The sequence below is a fragment of the Hylobates moloch genome, unplaced genomic scaffold (assembly GCF_009828535.3).
Source record: "Hylobates moloch isolate HMO894 unplaced genomic scaffold, HMol_V3 SCAFFOLD_5, whole genome shotgun sequence".
In the NCBI taxonomy this organism is placed as follows: Eukaryota; Metazoa; Chordata; class Mammalia; order Primates; family Hylobatidae; genus Hylobates; species Hylobates moloch.
In genome coordinates, this window is record NW_026652280.1 from 42,844,393 (window position 1) to 42,863,725 (window position 19,333).

General features: G+C 42.5%; 1 protein-coding gene across 5 annotated transcripts in view; it reads left to right on the forward strand.

Annotated features, from left to right (window-relative positions):
* The window catches only part of TPGS2 (tubulin polyglutamylase complex subunit 2), a 39,049-nt gene that overhangs the window by 11,800 nt on the left and 7,916 nt on the right, over window positions 1-19,333 (forward strand). For 2 of the 5 annotated variants that reach the window (XM_032152484.2, XM_032152481.2), the window contains exons 3-6: window positions 8,706-8,793; window positions 11,112-11,240; window positions 16,291-16,404; window positions 18,013-18,173. In XM_032152484.2, coding sequence (XP_032008375.1) covers window positions 8,706-8,793; window positions 11,112-11,240; window positions 16,291-16,404; window positions 18,013-18,173 — 492 coding nt within the window. Of the gene's footprint in view, window positions 1-6,748; window positions 6,828-8,705; window positions 8,794-11,111; window positions 11,260-13,104; window positions 13,341-16,290; window positions 16,405-18,012; window positions 18,174-19,333 lie in introns of those variants that run through there. The other 3 variants (XM_058438433.1, XR_004248099.2, XM_058438434.1) reach the window with 3 other exon arrangements.

Below are 19,333 nucleotides of genomic sequence, written 5' to 3' on the forward strand. Positions count from 1 at the left end.
GCTACTTGGGAGGTTGAGGCAGAAGAATCGCTTGAACCTGGGAGGCGGAGGTTGTAGTGAACTGAGATCGCACAACTGCACTCCAGCCTGGGCAACAGAGCAAGACTCTGTCCCCACCTCCCCCTGCCAAAAAAAAAAAAAAAAAAGGAACTGCCTCAGGGCTCTTTTGTGAGAGTCAGATCCTCGTGATTTCCTGTCTGCTGAGGACCTGGATTGGAAGATGAGAGGACAGGAATGCCTTGTCTAGGGTGGAACACTATTATGTTGCTTTGGAATAAAGTGATTTCTGAGGCATATTCTTCCTTGTGTCTTGTACCATACAGTCCTTAGAGCTCTTTAAGGAGAAGACTTTACCCATTTATCCCAGTTTTACTTATACTGTAGTTTCTTCATTTGGAGCTGCCTTCCATAGCTGTGTTTCACGGATAGAGTCTGCAGGGGATCTCTTGGTATCTAATCTGCCTCCTGGACAATGCAACTTTATTAGGTTCCCTTTTAGCTTAGACTGACACTTAGGGAAATGCAGTTGTAGTGCTAGATAAATAGCCATCAGAGGTCTAAAAGGATTAAGGGGTAAGCATGAGAGAAAGAGATTTTCAACTAACTGAGACAGTTAATGGAACTTTTTCTTCAGACATATTCAGTCGGGAGAATACTTGTGAAGGTGCCTAAAATAATCAGATACATAGATTTGGAATTTTTCTTTGAGTTCTTTAGTTAAAATATCTCAGATCTAAGTTCAAATATGCTAAATCCAATATACAAGCAAGCTAGGTGTGGTGGTGCACACCTATAGTCCCAGCTACTTGAGAGGCCAAAGTGGGAGGATTGCTTGAGGCCAGGAGTTTAAGAACAGCCTGGGCAACATAATGAGACAACTCCTCAACCCCTGTCTCTTAAAAAATAAGTAAGTAATAAAAATTTTAAAAATAAGATGCTAACAGTATTAGCATCAGTAATGTAAAAACGTTTCTTTCACCTGAGTTTGGCATGTCTGGGCTTGTGAAGGCCTGGGATGCTTGGAAGATAAGATAGCCTTTGGGGTGTGTACCTTTTAAGATTCGTTTTTGTGTAACACTTTTTTTCTGATTATGCTAAACAAAACAGTCAAAAAGGTATACTGAAAATACAAAAAAAAAAAAAAGAATTAAAAAAAAAGTCTTCTAGGATTTTCCTACCTAGACATAACCACAGTTGGCGTATTTTTGGTTATGTGTGTGGGTGAAGGGTAGGCATTGGGATCCCTTACAAGTCCATGAATGGGAAGTGGTCCGTGGACTCCTTGAAATGTATGTCAGATATGTTTTTTTTGGGAGGTGGGGGAAAAGGCTTTTTCAGATTCTCAAAGGGACTCATAACCCCAAAAAGTTTAAAACAGGTTTTTGTATAATTTTTTCATTCAAAATGGGGCAATACTCAATGTGCTATTTTCTTACCTACTTTTGTCCCCTAAGCAGTGGAGGGTAGAAGTTTTGGACTGCTCTGAAACTCCCTTGTCTCACTTTCTCACCCTAGAGGTTAATGAAGAGCATGTTGACACAGGAGCAGGCTTGATAAGCCACCCCTGCTGTGTGCCTGCTTCCAGAAGTGCCTGTACCAGAGAAGCAGGAGGATCCCAAGGGGCTGATAATTCCTACTTCTCTAGAGAACTGACCCTAGGGACCTGTCTCCTTGGAGACACCTCATTTAGAGCCCAGCCTCCATCTGGTATACCTGGTGACCACAGCTGCATGAATACATTCGGATAAGGCCCCTAAGAAGGGTCCCTCTGCCCCTTTGGGCAAATATAGCCCTCTGGGAAGCTCACTGAGATACGTTATACTAGTAAAGATGTGGAAGCATTTTAATGTGGGAAAAACACACTGGAGTAGAAGTCTTATGCCAGCTCTGGACCCTTGGCTAAGTAATGTAACTTCTCTGCATCTCATGTTCATCATGTATAAAATAAGTAATTTGAAATCAGTGTTATTGAAGGACTCGTCCAGCTGTAATCTAGTCTTTTGTGATTCTATACTGCAAATCCAGGAAGAAAGATTGACAACCGAAACCTAAATGATCATATACCTGCTGCAGTCCCCTGAGGTTGGAGGGAAATGTGAACAACCTTTTTCCATGTTTATATATTTCACCATTTTTTCTTCTTAAATACACAATTTCAGTTTGTCTGCCTCTGTGCAGTTGTATGATTCATGTTCATTGTGCCTGCTACCTGCCTTTTATCATGATGGTCCATAGTAAGGCCCAGTGTCTACACTGAGCTTTTCATCTTTCAAGCACCAGAAAAGCATCTGCCTCTTAGTTCTCATAGCATCCTGGTGCCAGGAGAGTTCTGTTATTATTAAGCATTTCAGTGACATTTCATAGTTGCAGACGGCTTTACAATTCTTGATTGGTTACACCCTCCAATCCCCAGATAAAAATTCAGTTTACTGATGGTGAAACCATGGTCCACAGAAACCAAATGATTTGGCAGAATATCTCTTTTTTTTTCAGACTCAGTTTTTCTACAGTCTATAGATTGGGTTCTGAACCTTCTTGAAGATCTGTTTGTTACACGCCCCACTGTGAATTTATGATAAGCATTTCCAGTAGAAGAAATCATCCTGTGACACCATGTGACTAGTGACCCCCTCACTTCATGCTCTTACTCTGCCTGGGAGATTCTCTGTGTTCTCCACCAGTCAACCCTTCTCTCTAGCACTTCACTTCTTTCTCCTGACAGCTTCCCCGTAGGGACTTCCCATCTCTTTAAAATTAAAAACAAAAAACCTTCAACATATGTCTCCTTCTAGCTATTTAGCTATTTGTTCCTTTTCATGCCAAGTGTGAGGAAAAATTATCTACACCAGGGGTTGGGAAATGTTTTCTTTAGAGGACCAGATAGTTTATCCTCTGGTGTTAGAGTCTGTGGCACAACTACTCATTTCTGCCATTGTAGCTGTGAAAGCAGCCATCAAAAGTACTGAAATGCATGGGTGTGACTGTGTTCAAATGAAACATTTTTACAAAAACAGGTGACAGGGTGGATCCAGTGGCCATAGTTTACAAATTACCATCCTTCCTTCATTTCTCAGTTATTCATCCTGCCACAGCCTCTCTTTAGCCACCACCATTCTTGGATACCATTTTGTCAAAATCACTGGGACCTCTTCATGGCTAAAGACTTACTTCATCTCACTTGGTATGGCTCTGCATGCCCCACAGTTAGCCACTCCCTTCTCTGCTAGCCTCTCCTCCCTTGGATGCAGAAGCACAACTCTCTTGATCCTTTTCCTTCCTCGCAGACTCTTCCCTCCTAGTTCTCTTTGCCCCTTCAGCTCCACAACACTTATCTATTAAACATTTGTCTCTATTTAAATTAGGAATATGTTTGGCTTAAGGAAAGATAAACTAGCAATAACTTAAGCAAATAGGAATGAATATTTTTCATGTAACAAGTCCTGAGGTAGACAGTTGCAGTTGGTTCATCAGTCCTGACAATGTTAAGCCGTTATCTCCATAATTATTTTGTCCTTTTTCTTTATGGTGCCTCTGAGTAGAAAAAACACACACTGTTTTTCCTCTGCTGTTACTCCGCAACAATCAACACAGAAAATTTCCATAACCAAATGTGTGTGTGTTGCAAGGGGGAGTTCCCAAACACATCAACAAGCTATCAGTTCTGCAGTGAATACCAGCTGGGTGTCCTCCAATTCAGTTCCGACACTATCTCCCTGGAGATAGCATCAGATCCCATAGGTTAAGGGCTCAGTCTCACAAGACTGCCCCTCACTTCCAATGCCAATTGCAAGTCCCAAGTTGTTTTACCTGTGCCTCTGACCCACCAGCTATAAATTGGGGTTCCCAGACCCCCTCCTCAGGTTCAATTAATTTCCTAGAGTGGCTCACAGAACTCAGAGGAACACTTTCTTAACATTTACAGGTTTATTACAAAGGATACAGAGGAAGAGATGCACAGGGCAAGGTGTGGTGGGAGGGGCGTGGAACTTCCCTGCCGTCCGAGAGCACGCCACCCTACAGGAACTTCCATGTGCTCAGCTGTCCGGAAGCTCTTCAAACTCTGTCTTTTGGGTTTTTATGGAGGCTTCATTATGTAGACATGATTGATTAAACCATGGGCCATTGATAATCAACTTACCCTTCAGCCCCTCTTCCCTCCCTGAGGTTAGGGGGTGGGGCTGAAAGTTCCAACCGACTGCCTGCCTTGGTTGTTCTGGTGGTCATCCCCCATCCTGCAGCTACCTTGGAGATGCCAGTCATTTGGCTCTTTAGCACACAAAAAGACGTCACTTTGGAGATTCCAAGGATTTTAGAAATTGTATGCCAGGAATCTGGGACAGAGACCAAATATATATTTCACAGTATCATAGTGGCAAAATAACTGCTACAGTCTGAGCTATCATTTCCAAGCTCAAAAAACAAAAAAGAGGTAAGGGATGTTGCCAGGCACATCTGTCACCTTTTAACAGGACAGTGAAAGTTTTCTTCTTTTGGATTTGTGTTTACATTTTATTGTCCAGCAGTAATTGCAGGAGGTTCTGAAAACAAGTATTTAATAGGACACATTGCCATCTCAAACAAAATGAAGGTTCTGCCAAGGAGAAAAAGGAAGGTGGATTTGAATAAGCAATCCATGTGTCTGACACAGCTTCCTCTGCCCCTTCCCTCATTTCTCTTTCTGTTTCTAGTGCCCCACACAGTATTTATCCCATAATAGATACTTAATAAATGTGAAATGAGTAAGTGAATTAGATAAAACGCAAAAATCAGAAAGAGTGTCAAACCTTCCCAAGGTTGCCTAACTTCTTTTCCACAAGCAATCCTTAATTTCATTCCTGAGACTCAGGCTACCACACCCACCATCTCTGAAGCAGATCAGCTGTAGATGCAAAGGCTTCCCCCACTAATTCCCCCAGTGGTAGAATTTTGATGATTATATAAACTTGAGGATATTGGTCTTCTGAAGGTTGCCTCGTATGAGCTCTGTCAGACACACAGCTTCACCAAGACTTGTGGTGCCTCTAGACAGGCCAATATTTATATTTTTTTCTTCACATATTTTTAAAGGGAGACTGATGGTTCTGTGAAGAAAGGATTTTGGAAAAAGTGTGCTACCTTTCCTTTGGCTGTTAAGCAATGCAGCTCTGGCCCCAAACTCTCATACCCTACTCAACAAAACAAAAGGGTTCAGTTAACCAAGCCCTCCACCTCTCCTAACATGGGAATTTGAGAATGTATTTGGGAATTCTCTTGGGGATCTCACACCATCCCTCTACAGTTCATCCAGGTTTTCCTCCACTTCGTGGAATGTCCTCCCTGAGAAGAGTTTTAGGAGATGCCATTGTGCTCATTGCCACAATTTCCAGCAATGTTTTCATGCTCCTTGATGGACGTCCTGGGCAGCTCTTCACCTGGCCGTGGTTGCAGACCAGCCAGAGAGCCAGCTCAGCATGGACCAGCACCTACAGAGACATTGATTTCTGTCCTCTGGCCCCTATGCTGACCTGATCCTGCATCTGCTCCCCAGTTGGGAAGTGGCCTCTAAAAGTGAGGGGAACAATGGGGTGCAGGATTGTCCAGGAGTAGAAAAGGTGAGTAGAAGGCAATGGACAGCCCCTAGCCCTTCCCTTGAGGCCCAGTGCTATTGATTTTCTGGAATCTTGCTGATAGCTCCCAAAACAAAAAAGTGGCTCAGGTCCTTCATCCAATGAAGTAGTAACAGAGCTTGTGGTGGACTCTTTCTAAAGCAGCTTAAATAAACCATTGTAGATTGTCTCAGGAGAAGAAAAGAAAGATTAAAAATTAGGAACTATGTGACAGAATCACCACTGGGCTAGAGATTGCAGATACCATCTTGATGCAATCAGCTGTTATTTCAGACACCAGTCGTTGTTATTCTCCCTTGTTGACTTTCTCCCCAGACCCTCCCTCCAATCCTGATATTACCCTCCTCCATTCATTTTCTACCAATCTTCTTCCTCCCTGCCCTCCTATCATACCCACCAAAATATAGACTGGGCATGGATCTGTGCAGGAAGAAGCCCTCTGATGTGGGCAGATTGCTCCCTGTGGAAAAGCAAACTCTTTTCAAGTTGGTTAGAAGAGAAATTTTAAAACGGCAGTAACTGAGTCACTGGCCAGAAAAAAAAAAAAAAAAATGGGGAAATACGTTAAAATTAGGAGAGGTTGTTTACTTTTCTCTCCAACCTTAAAGGACTGAAGCAGGTATGTGGTCATTTAAGTTTTAGTTGTGAACCTTTCTTCCTGGATTTGCCCCACTCAGAAGAGCTACATGCAGTAGGAAGGCTGGAGAACTGCAGGCCCAGCAACTGCCCCAGGGGTGCTTGGGGCAGAAGGGTCTGCAGCAAAGAGCAGCAGAGCCAGGGCCGCTAGTCACTTAAATTAGAATGACAGTGAGGGATTGATGTTTTTCATGAATTTGGTTTACTTGAAAATTTTTATGTATATTAGTATTTGAAATGTGTGTTAAATATTTGATTTCATAGATTTTTTTCTGTTTGTATGAATTTTGAATAATTGCAAAAAATATTGGTATAAAATAATACCAAAACTTATTTCTTGGGTGAAATAAATACTATAACAAATGTTATAATTACTGTAACTGGAATTATTCAGCCTGACTTACATATGAACAATGCCAAATAGTCCACCTGCCCTCAGCCTGGATCTCATGGAATCCCCATTAAGAATGGCTGATAGACAGTAGTTTCCTTGTCTTTACCACTAGATGGCGCTAGTGATCAAAATATCAGAGCGATGCTGGCCTTTTGGGGCGACGAGAGGAGCAAGGACCTTGCAGAACACTGGTAGCTGTAGGCTTCCTGTACCAGGGTTTTAGGGGTGGGAGAAAGGCATTCCGCAAGTGCATTTTTTCTTCTGAAAGCACAGATAATGTGGCCACACAGGAGGCACTAGGAGCAAGCCCCTAACTCCAAATGGTAGGAAAGCAAATTAGTCCAAGGAGTCTTGAGAGTCTCTTAAATTTCACATTTATGAGACTGGGTACTAAATAATGGACACAGAAAAAACAAAACTTGATCAGAACATACATTTTAGTTCATAAAGGAAATTTAAAACCTGTTCATTAAAATGACAGCTGTTGTCCATTTAATAATCTAAAAACACTGCTTTAAATCTCCAGCAAGCTTGAAGCTTTCTCTTTAATTATAGTTCCTGAAGATGCTGTGGCTGTGAATAATAATAATTTCCTAGTCTCCTCTCTTCCTGTCAAACTCACACCCCCTCGTACTGCCAGTGTTCTGTATATTAAGTCTTAGAGTTTATTCTTGAACCTAGATTCACAGAGTGACATGTTCAAGGTCACTCAGCTACTGGCAGAGTTGGAAAGTGAACTCAGATCGTCCTTCTACATGATGCTTTCCCATGCATTGGGTACCTAGAACTGACTGACAGGATGAATGAACTAAGGCAGTCCTGACATAAGCAGTTGTCAGTATCCCATCTCAGAAGGGTCCAGTAAGCCGCAAGATTGGATAGTTATTAACATGTTGCCTCTTTGCCTCTGTAACTACATCAAGAAGTCACTCTAGGGGGCCCAGGAAATGAATTGGAGAACTCATCCTTTGCACATTCCAGGGATTTGAGTTGGCTAGGGAAGACTGGTCATACACACACACAGATGTGAGTTACTTAGAATGTAGGGCTTGTTCCTGGTATCTCCTGAAAGGATACTAAGCTGCTTCTTTGTTCTCTCCGCCAACGGTTTGGATGATTTCTTATCCAACAGTTTTGGATGATTTCTTATCCAACAGTTTTGGATGATTTCTTATCCAACAGTTTTGGATGATTTCTTATCCAACAGTTTTGGATGATTTCTTATCCAACAGTTTTGGATGATTTCATATCCATGGATATGTGAAATATTTGAGTATATACGGTTACCTTCTAAGAGCTGTCAGAACTTAGACATTGCATAAGTTTTCTGGAAATAATATACTCTTCACTTTTTTTTTTTTTTTTTGAGACAGAGTCTCTCTTTGTCGCCCAGGCTGGAGTACAGTGGCACAATCTTGGCTCACTGCAAGCTCCGCCTCCCAGGTTCACGCCATTCTCCTGCCTCAGCCTCTCGAGTAACTGGGACTACAGTTGCCCACCACCACACTCGGCTAATTTTTTGTATTTTTAGTAGAGATGGGGTTTCACCGTGTTAGCCAGGATGGTCTCCATCTCCTGATCTCATGACCCGCCCACCTCGGCCTCCCAAAGTGCTGGGATTACAGGCACTCTTCACTTTTAAGATGCTCTCATTTGTCCAATAATTCATTTCAGAAAATAATATATGAGCATGGGTCTGATATGTACGGCAGTGATTGCTTTGCTTGAACATTGTCAGACTTTACCTAGGACTTCCCCTCTTGCCATGTTCCCCTGTCTCCTCTTCAGCTTGTTCCCTTTGAGCTCCTTTGTCAGGTGGCTGCCCATTGAGGCATTATCATGGCAGAGCAGGTACCTGGTTTGCATTAGCTGCTGAAGAAAAAAAAGGCAAACTGGAACTCTGCTTGCAAGACCCCAGTGCCTCTCTAATAGAGTTTTGTAGGTAACTATCAGAGCCTTCCTATTTCAGGGATCTATAACATGCTAAACATGTCCCCAGTGCCTTAAGCCATAGCTCTGTACCCTCTTTCCCAGCCCTGACCTGACACTTAGCTGCTTTGTGATTCTAGAAGAATAACTGTGTGATGCCTGAAGATGTGAAGAACTTTTACCTGATGACCAATGGCTTCCACATGACATGGAGTGTTAAGCTGGATGGTGAGTCAGCCTCCTTGCTGTAGGGAGATTGAATGGGACAACTCTGAGGGCCCTTTCACTTTTGAGTCTTTGAATCTGGATGATTTTCATGGGTGCCCCTCAAGTGCCATGTCCAGAAGCTGTGATTATGTCCCAAAACTAACAGATGCCATCATTGCTTCATCCACCACAAACCCCACGACAGTTTAGCAGTATGGAACTGGGAAGTTCAATTTAGAGGATTCCTGTAGGAATAGGGTAGAGAAAACCATTAATTACTACATAAAAAACCCTAGCCACCTCAAACTTAAAGCCTCAGAGGGCTCTACCTCCGAACAAACCCCTCAGGGTAGGCTGCAGTGACAGTCTCTAATGTTTATGATGGGGGCCACTTATCTCTTTCAGGATCCTTCCTTTATTCCCACCATCATAAAGACCTCAGGGCCCTTATCCTCAAACCAGAGTCTTTGCTTCTCTCCTTCACATCACGTCAGCCTAAGTCACCAGCTACCTCAATTCACAGGCTGCCATCTTTTGTCTAGGACAAAACATTTGTGTGTGGATGTGGGAACGCACAAGTTTGTACATGTCAGATTGTAGGTACTATGTAGGCATGAAAGGCAGTGCTGAACATTTAGGTGAAGACTCTTGAAAACATTTCATAGGCTAGAAAACCCTGTCCAGCCACAAGAGCCCAGCCCATTCATGGCACAGATTCCCCAGCCCCTCCCCTCCAGTCCCTCCTCTCCAGTCCATTATTGTCTCTGACTCCAACCAGATCTACTTTGGCCTTGGGAAGTACCCTACATTTCCCCACTGCTATCCCTAAAAATGCAGTGACTTCTGTTGCACTGCAAATCTACAGAGCAGACTTCTCCCCTTCGTTGCCTCAGCCTTCTACCTACACACCTGAGTTCCCTGTTTGGGTGATTTCCAAAGCCTTCCAGTCTATCATGCACTGCTGGTCAGAGGTACTTTTTTTTTTTTTTTTTTTGGAGTCTCACTCTGTTGCCCAAGCTGGAGTACAGTGGCGCGATCTCTGCTCACTTCAACCTCCGCCTCCCGGGTTCAAGAGATTCTTCTGCCTCAGCCCCCTGAGTAGCTGGGATTACAGGCATGTGCCACCACGCCTGGCTAATTTTTGTATTTTTAGTAGAGACAGGGTTTCACCATGTTGGTCAGGCTGGTCTTGAACTCTTGACCTCATGATCCGCCCACCTTGGCCTCCCAAAGTGCTGGGATTACAGGTGTGAGGCGCCGCGCCCAGCCAGAGGTACTTTTTTATAGCTTGCTAGTGAATATTGAACATTGGCTTTTATCTTAGAATCATTTCCTCCTATGGCTTAGAAACCATCCTTGTCACCAGCATCAGAACCTTCTTTTATAGCATGGCTGTGGCTTTTGGTGTCTGGAGCAACAGAGAGGGGACAGAGACTAAACCAAGTGGCAGACTCTCCCTGGCCCACATCCTTGCAACAGGCTAGCCCCTTTATATGCCTGCTTCAGAGAATAAAAGTTTTATGAATGAGTCCCAGTTCATTATTGCAATACCTTCTCTAATTTAATCTCCCCAAGCCGTCTTCTTATCCCCATTACCATACCCACTATATAGTGAACAGCCTAAGTCAGTGACAGAAAAGGCAGCAGAGGCATCTTCTGATGTTTACCTCTTTAGTGGTCTTTTCTTCTTAGACATTCCATGGTCTTTACACAGGTTGTTTTATTGCTTTAAACCATTCCAGTTTTTTCAGCAGTCAAATAAAGAAAACATGCATCTTCCTAGTCCGTATTTACAGCCTAATCACAGAAGACTAGAACCAAGCAAGAAGGCTGCCAAATTCTCATCACTGAGTAAGGGAAAATGATACAGAGAAGGGGGGATTTTGTTTTTTATCATGAAAGCTTATAACAAGAAGAATAGAAAGGGCCCATTATGTAATCAGAGCTATTACTCCTTCAGAAAATGTTTATGCAGAATACTTGCTAAACAAAGGAAAGAGGGAGCAAAAACATTTTAAAGTCCCTTACCCTTCAGATGTCCCTAAGCCCAGATTTCCCAGTTCTTTGTTGGTATTCCCTTTGAAATTTTTCTTCCACTCTACCCTAATACATACAATGGGGACTCTTCATCACTCATGGCCTCCAGTTCCTTTTTTTGTATGAAAGGTTGGTACCTTGGAATATGCAGTGAGTAATCCTCTTCTTCCCACCTTCCATCAGATTCCTCAGCCATGGGGCCAAACAATACCTGGACTTAGGTTATTCAAGCAGAATCTCATGACAACCATTGTAACTAGGTTGTTACTCCATGTAATTCTCCTTAACGCATGTTCCCCTAGAGCACATCATTCCACTGGGAAGCATGGCAATTAACAGCATCTCAAAACTGACTCAGCTCACCCAGTCTTCCATGTATTCACTTCCTAATGCACCCACTCTGGCAGACCTGGAGGACGATACACATGAAGGTAGGAAGAAAATGCCAAGGTTGGTATCTTTGTTTCCAGCATCCAGCTCCATGCCTGGCACGTAGTAGGTACTTAATGAATCTTGGTGCATGAATGAATGTTAAAGATTAATTAAACTTCACTCAACATTTCAGTATCAAGAGGATTCAGGGAACATGATGATCTAAATACAGCTCCTTTCCTCTCCATTCTTACCTCCAAGCTCTTTGCCACTTCTGAGTGAAATGGCTCATAAGTCAAGTGGCTGCTAAAACCTAGGAACAACTGAGTATAAGTGAGGACTTAGTCAGAGTTGTGTTTGGTCACATATAACAGATGTAGTTACAATGTTTAAATAGCAATTTATTTTTCTCATAACAAGAAATCTGGAACTAGGCTGATGTAGCTGCTTGAGAAAGTCAGTGATAAAGTCTCCCTCTGGCCTTGTGCTGCACCAGGCTTTGGATATGGTTTTCATCGTTATGGTTGAGGAAGGTGGGCTTTTCCTGTCAGGAAAAAAGATGAGTAAATGGCAAAGGGCAAAATACCTAGCTGTTTGCAGAATGTCTCCCTTTTGATCAAGAAAACAATAGTTTTCTCAGCAGCACCTCCTAATAGCTATTAGAAGAGTCAAATGGCAACCCAGGTTGCCAGGGGTCTGAGAAGGTAAATACTTTTAGTTGTGCAGTATGGCTTCCTTAAACAGAACTGGGCTTTCATTAACAAAGAAAGGAAGAACAAATAGTGAATAGGCAACTAATGTCTCCAATACTAAGATCTTGGGGTTCACTAAGCCCTGGCAGAGAAAACTGATGTAAGGGTTTCTCCTCCGATTGGATGAGCAATTGAAGAATAGTACCAGAGAAGTTCAGGGGCAGAGGCTAGACAGTGATGGGTCCTGGAAAGAGCCTGTCACACAAAGATTTGTGGAATTTCCAGGGGTAGGAAAAAGGTCTCACTGTCTATATGTGTGGGGTGGGCTTCTCTAAAAGGTGAAGAAGTAGTCAAATAGGTGGGCTAAGTCTTCCCTGCTCTTGAGGCTGGAAGAGAAGAGGTAGAGTAGATAACAGAGAGGCTTCATGGGATCACATTGTTCCACATACAAATAGGGATAAAAACCACTTGGCCTTCTGACACCTGCTAGATTCATGCATTTTAGGATAGTGCAACAAGTATACCTAAGTCTCATTAAACCTAAATGGAAAAACAGTGACTTCTCTCAGGGGACTCAGCAGTCAGAGAGAGGATCATCAGGAAAAAATAGAATACACAATCAGCCGGGTGCAGTGGCATGAGCCTGTATTCCTAGCTACTTGTGAGGCTGAGGCAAGAGGATCACTGGATCCCAGGAGATTGAGGCTGTAGTGTGCTATTGTCGCCTCTGTAAATCGCCACTGATCACTTGAGCCCACGAGTTTGAGGCTGTAGCATGTTGTGATCACACCTGTGAATAGCCACCACACTCTAGCCTGGGCAAAATAGTGAGAGCCATCACTATTTAAAAAAATACACAACCAGAGAAATAAAACTGCTAGAGGACACAGATAAAAACTAAATAAGAACAAGAATACTTAAGGAGATATAAGACAACATAAAGACTTTCTATGGATAAAAACAAAGATTCTCAAACAATTGACTACATGAATTGAAGAAGACTATATGTATTTTATTGAGACCTGAGTTAGCCTGAAAAATCAAGTGCAGGAAATATCTTAAAGCATAAATGAATAAATTTAAAAGAGGAGAATTATGAGGGAAAATGTAGGAATTAAGAGAAGTGGAAAATAGATTCAGGACACTTTCCATTGGAATTATAGGTGCTCAAAAAAGAGAAAATAGATGGAAAGGCAGTAAATACATACTAATAAAAGACACCTCTCTGCAGATGGAAAGGGCCCACCTAGACCCAAGTTGAACAGATGAGAAAACACAGACACTTATGCATATCCTGATGTGGAGAAAATTACAAGCTTCTAGGCAAAATAACAAATTACTTGTGAGGGAATAATAAGCAGACTGACATTAACTCAGCAGATGAGGACACACAACCCCATGAATGAGAACCAGCACATATAACAGGTAACACAGATCAGCAGTGGTTACCAGAGGCTTGGGGTGGGGAGGCTGGACAGGGAAAGGCGAAACGTTGGTCAACAGGCACAGTTTCAGTGAGACAGGAGGAATAAGTTCTGGTGATCTGTTGCATAGCATAATGACTATAGCTAATAATGTATATTTCAAAATAGCTAAAAGAAAGGATTTTAAATGTTCTCACCACAAACAAATGATAAATACTAGTGGTGGATATGCTAATTAGCCCGATTTGATCTTTCCACAATGCATATACGTCTTAAAATAGCATGTTGTTCTCCATCAGTATATAAATATGTACAATTATTATTTGTCAATTAAAAATAAAACTTTTAAAAAATTTTAATTAAGAAAAAAGAGGGCCAGGTGCGGTAGCTCACACCTGTAATCCCAGCACTTTGGGAGACCGAGGGGGGCGAATCATGAGGTCAGGAGATCAAGACCATCCTGGCCAACATGGTGAAACCCCGTCTCTACTAAAAATACAAAAATTAGCCAGGCGTGGTGGTGGGCACCTGTAATCCCAGCTACTCGGGAGGCTGAGGCAAGAGAGTCACTTGAACCCGGGAGGCAGAGGTTGCAGTGAGCCAAGATCACGCCACTGCACTCCAGCCTGGCAACAGAGCAAGACTTCATCCCCCCCAAAAAAAGCAAAAGAGATCCATTGGTACCGCTAAGAGTGACGTTATTAGATACAGAGTACAAAACAATATGCTTAGATGCCCCCATGGAGGTAAAACCAAACTAAAATTTCAGGGAGGAACTGAAAACAGTGACATTGTAGATTTGAAAAAAAAAAAAAAAATTCAAATATTGACATTGTGTTTATAATATGGCAGAATCTCTTTTACCAGAGCAAGGCTTCTGCAGATAATACTCTATACTCTGGAAGAAGTTTAAAAACATGTGTCTTAAAGGACTAGAGAGTAGTCAAAAGCAGGCAGAAGCTGGAATGGTGTCTACGTTGGCAGAAGGGAGCCACATTGAGTTTTCTGTTCTTATAACTTTTCACCTGAGGGCAGACCTCAGTCAGCACCAGGCAGGGCTGCCAAAATTTGGTGGGAACATATCAACTGGACTTTTTATTTCATCCAAGATGGAGTAACAGAAGAGATTTATCTACCCACCTGGAGCAACAATGACAAACAACAGACAAAATATATAAAACAATGATTTTCAAGCACTGATATGAAAAATGCAGTGGTTTGGATTATTAGTGGCTAAGACATTGCAGAAGAAGAGACTAGAGAACTTCAACACATAATAGAAGCTATCTAAAGTTACACAGAAAAATATTATTTATAATGAAAACAGCATCAGTGACCTGAGGGACAACACATGGTATAATGTATGTGTAATTGAAGTCTTTGAAAAGAGGGATCAGGGGCTAGAAAATATTTGAAGAAATAATGGTTCAAAAGTTTACCAATCATGGTAACTATAAATCCTCATATCCAATAAGCTTAATAAGCCAGGAACAAGAAACACAAATGATAACAAGAAACACCATAATCAGATTGTTCAAAATCAAAGATAAAGAGAAAATCATAAATGCAGCCAAAAGGAAAAGACAAATTACATACAAGAGAACAAAGATAAGGATAACAGCATATTTCTCCTTAAAAGCAATTCAAGTGAGATAAAATATTCAAAGGAAAAAATAGGTTGGTCAGTCGTTCACGCCTGTAATCCCAGCGCTGTAGGAGGCCGAGGCCAGAGGATCACTAGAGCCCAGGAGTTTGAGATCAGCCTAGGCAACATAGCGAAACTCCGTCTCTACAAAAAATTTAAAAATCACCTGGGTATGGTGGCCACACCTATGGACCCCAGCTACTTGGGAGTCTGAGGCAGGAGGATTGCTTGAACCCAGGAGGTCAAGGCTACAATGAACCATGTTCATATGCCACTGCACTCCAGCCCAGGTGATAGAGTGGAGACCCTGTCTCAAAAAAAATAAAATAAACCTAGAATTCTATACCCATTGAAAATATCTTTCAAAAACAAAGGACTTCCAGTCTGTCTCCCTGGATCTTAAAAAGTCCTTTTTGAAGAGCAATCTGGCAACATCTATTCTATTGCAGGGAATCTGTCCCATATAATGAAAGCACCAGAATATAAGGGCATGTACAGAGAAGATTATTGTAGCATTCACAACCAAGTAATGGTAGGCAAATGCCTATCAATAGAGGAATGGTGGAATAAATGAGGGTACATCACTCCCATAGACTATGAAATAGTCATTTAAAAAGAATGAATTAGAGTTATGCCACATGACTTAGAGGGCTTTTCCATGGTTCTGACCGGGTGCGGTGGCTCATGCCTGTAATCCCAGCATTTTGGGAGGCCGAGATGGGTGGATCACTTGAGGTCAGGAGTTCGAGAGCAGTCTGGCCAACGTGGTGAAACTCCGTCCCTACTAAAAACACAAAAATTAGCCAGGTGTGGTGGCACATGCCAGTAGTCCCAGCTACTCAGGAGGCTGAAGTAGGAGAATTGCTTCAACCCAGGAGGTGGAGGTCCCAAAGAGACTAGATTATTCCCCTCCCGGCCAGCCAAACAAGAAACCCTCCCTCCCAAAAAAAAAAAAAAAAAAAAAGCAAGATTCAAATAATGTGTTTGCTATCCCACTTTTGTAGAATAAACAATCTCAGGAAAGGAAATGAAGTTATGTCAGCATCAAGCCATTCAGATTGCTCTGTGGTCCCACTTCCAAGAAGTTCAGTTTGCTTTTCTCTTGCCTCCTTTTCCCAGATTCCCTGATATTGTCCGTTGCTGATAGAGAAACCCAGACAGAAGGCCTAGTCCATGAATGAGATTAGGGCTTTAATTCAAATACAGAATTTATTTGAAAATACTACTTAAATATATGTTTGAGATAAGGCTTTTTCCTTCTGTTTTTTCCACCTAGCAAAGTTGGATATATAGGTATGTGTTTGAGTTGAGTTTGTTTGAACATTACCATTAACTTCTGGATTTGCAGCCAGTGATGATCAGCCAGAGAAGCCTCACTTTGACTCTCGCAGTGTGATATTTGAGCTGGATTCATGCAATGGCAATGGGAAAGTTTGCCTTGTCTACAAAAGTGGGAAACCAGGTAAGAATTGTTTACAAGCGTGGTCGTGTAGTTTGGCTAGGGTCTTGCCTGACCTTGCTTGTCAGCCATGGCTCAGGAGACACATACCTCCTTGGCCTCTTGAGATGCTCCCAGGTTCCTTGTGTGTCCCAAACCCAAAAACCCCTTTGGTTCTCTCTGAGCATCACCCTCTGGGCTAATTATTAGTCCTTTTATCCATCTTCATTTGTGAGTTATTGCCAAATAGTTGATGGGATTAGGATAATATGGGAGTAAAAACCAAAAGAAATAGACATTTTGTTTATAGACTCCTACAGCAAGTTCATGCACTAGATAAGCATCCAGAAAACACATTATCTTTTATCTTTCTTTTATACTTCTATATCTAGGCCAATTAACAGCAATAAAAACCTGAATTACTAGACCAAAGACCCCAGATGGGAAATTAAAAGCCTCTCTGCCTCAAGCAGCAGCTGCCACCTAGCTCCCTAACAGCACTTCAGACCCCAGCCTAGGGACTGTGAAACTACAGAGCTGGACAATGGCAGCCCTCTTCAGCTAGCTGTCTGGTAGGGGTGAGAGGATACAGACACCAGGATTTACCTCTGGGGAAAGGAGAAATCATCCAGCTAGAGGAGTTGTTGCAAAGTAGTCTTGGAGCTGCATCTTGAACTGTGGGGTAGGAATTAGATACCGGGTAGGGAGGAGGATTTGGTGGAGTAAAAGAGACGAGAGCATCCAGGCAAAGGGACAGATGGGTAAAAGCCAAGCCATGGGAAAGTACAATTGATTTGTGGGGAATGACAAATAATTCCATTTCAGTGGGCCACATGGTTCATGTAGGGGATGAGGAGGAGATTAAGCTAGAAGGCCAATTGCTGTCTCTGATGCAGAGCTTTGAAAGCAAGCAAAGGAGTTTGGACATAATGTGGAAGACAGTGGGGAGTCAATGAAGGTTGTTTAGTAAAATGGCAGGGATCATGACTACCAGCAGTTTTGGCAAAGAAAGAGACTGGATGGATAATGGAGGGCACTTACGGAGATGTTATAGCTATCTAGACAGCAGAGGAAGTAGGATAGGCTTGAAGTAGTAAGAATGAAAAGTCAGAAACTTGGAGGCAGGACATCACACCACAGTATAGGCAAGGCTCCCAGGAGTGAACTGGGCTAAGCTCCTTCATGGTGGTTTTTTGTGGCACTTTTTGTTTTTCATGGCACTGATAGAGACCTCTTCAAAAAAACCCAAGCCATTCAGTGTTTTTCTCTGTCAGGAAAGCTGAGACCACGGTATTCCACCCCCCCACCGGGGGAGGGGAGTGCTATGACACACAGAAAAGGAGCAGCTGCCTACATAGCCTGACTGAACTTCCAGATGGTTAGAGACCAGCAGATAGATCAATCTACTGATCTAGCAAAAATTTGTAAGAGTATCAAAGGAACTGGTAAAGTGGCCACTAGAGAAGGAGACTGGAAGGTTAGAAGTGGGGCAGAAGGGGAACTTTTACTTTACATTTTCTATTCTCTCTGTTGGGATTTTTTTTTAAGGCCATGAGTATAACCTTTTATCGTTAAAAAGAAAAAACTGTTAAGCTATTCCTTATCTTTTACTTCCTTTGTCTTCTACTTCAGCATTAGCAGAAGACACTGAGATCTGGTTCCTGGACAGAGCGTTATACTGGCATTTTCTCACAGACACCTTTACTGCCTATTACCGCCTGCTCATCACCCACCTGGGCCTGCCCCAGTGGCAATATGCCTTCACCAGCTATGGCATTAGCCCACAGGCCAAGGTAAGGGAGGAACACCTGCCATTGCAAACTATGGTATATTCCAAAATCTACTGAGGAAATGGTTACATTGCAGGTTCCCAACTTCCCCATCTGATTCAGGAGATCTAGGGTGGGGCCCAGGAACCTGCATTTTCAATAAGCAAGACAGATGATTCCAATGGACAACCTCACTTTATATTCATCCAGTTAAGTGGTTCCCAAACTTGACTGATCCTCAGAATTAACTGGGGAGTTTTAATTAAATTCTGTTGGATAGTTTATGTCCCATGGCTTGTTCTGGGTTGGCAGTACATGCACCCAAGAGGAGTGAAAAGTCAGATTCTCACTCCCCTGTTCTCCAAGTGTGCGTCCCCAGTGGCAGCTGCTATTACGAATTTCCTGTACGCCCTTCCCAAGATACTCATTGCACGTAAAGCATGCATGCACACTTTTGGTGTTCCTTTTCTCTAAATCTCAAGTGTAATGTACTGTCAACATGATTCTGTATCTTGTTCTTTTCACATAACACTCCATCTTGGGGCTTATTCCCTTTCAGTACATTTAGAGCACTTGTCCTCTTCAGTGGCTACAGAGTATTCCATTGTGTGGGTGTGTCTCATTTATATTACAGGTCTGGTCACCATTTCAGACATACAGATGCCAGGTATACAACCTGGTTTGAAAAAACCAAATGTGGCTGGAAAAACTTTTGACTAGAGTGAGCTCATCTGGGCTCCTTCATGGTGGTTTCTTGCAGCTCTAAATTAGCAGCAAATTAGGAACTCAGCTCCAGCTCACCTTACTATGTATGTATTCATCTAGTAGGCTTCATTTTCTTCAAATGTCACATAATTGTAACATTTATCTGGTCAACATTGAGAGGCGGCTGTGATTTAAAAGGTAAATAAATGTAGATGTCCTTTGCCCTCAGCTGCCTAAAAAAACAGTAGGAAACAGAACACCAATAAGATACAGCATCCCTCAGTCGAGGCCCACACTGGCCTCTGTCTCCTGCCTTTCCTGGGGCAATGGTGCTGCCAGAATCCACCTGATGGGGAGTAGCTGGTTTGAGGGCAGAACAATAGACTCTGTCCTCTAGTGCTTTAGGATCTAGCATCCCAGGCTCAGGACTCACTAAATCAGAAGGAAGTGTGCTCAGATTCTTAGTTTTCATACTGCAT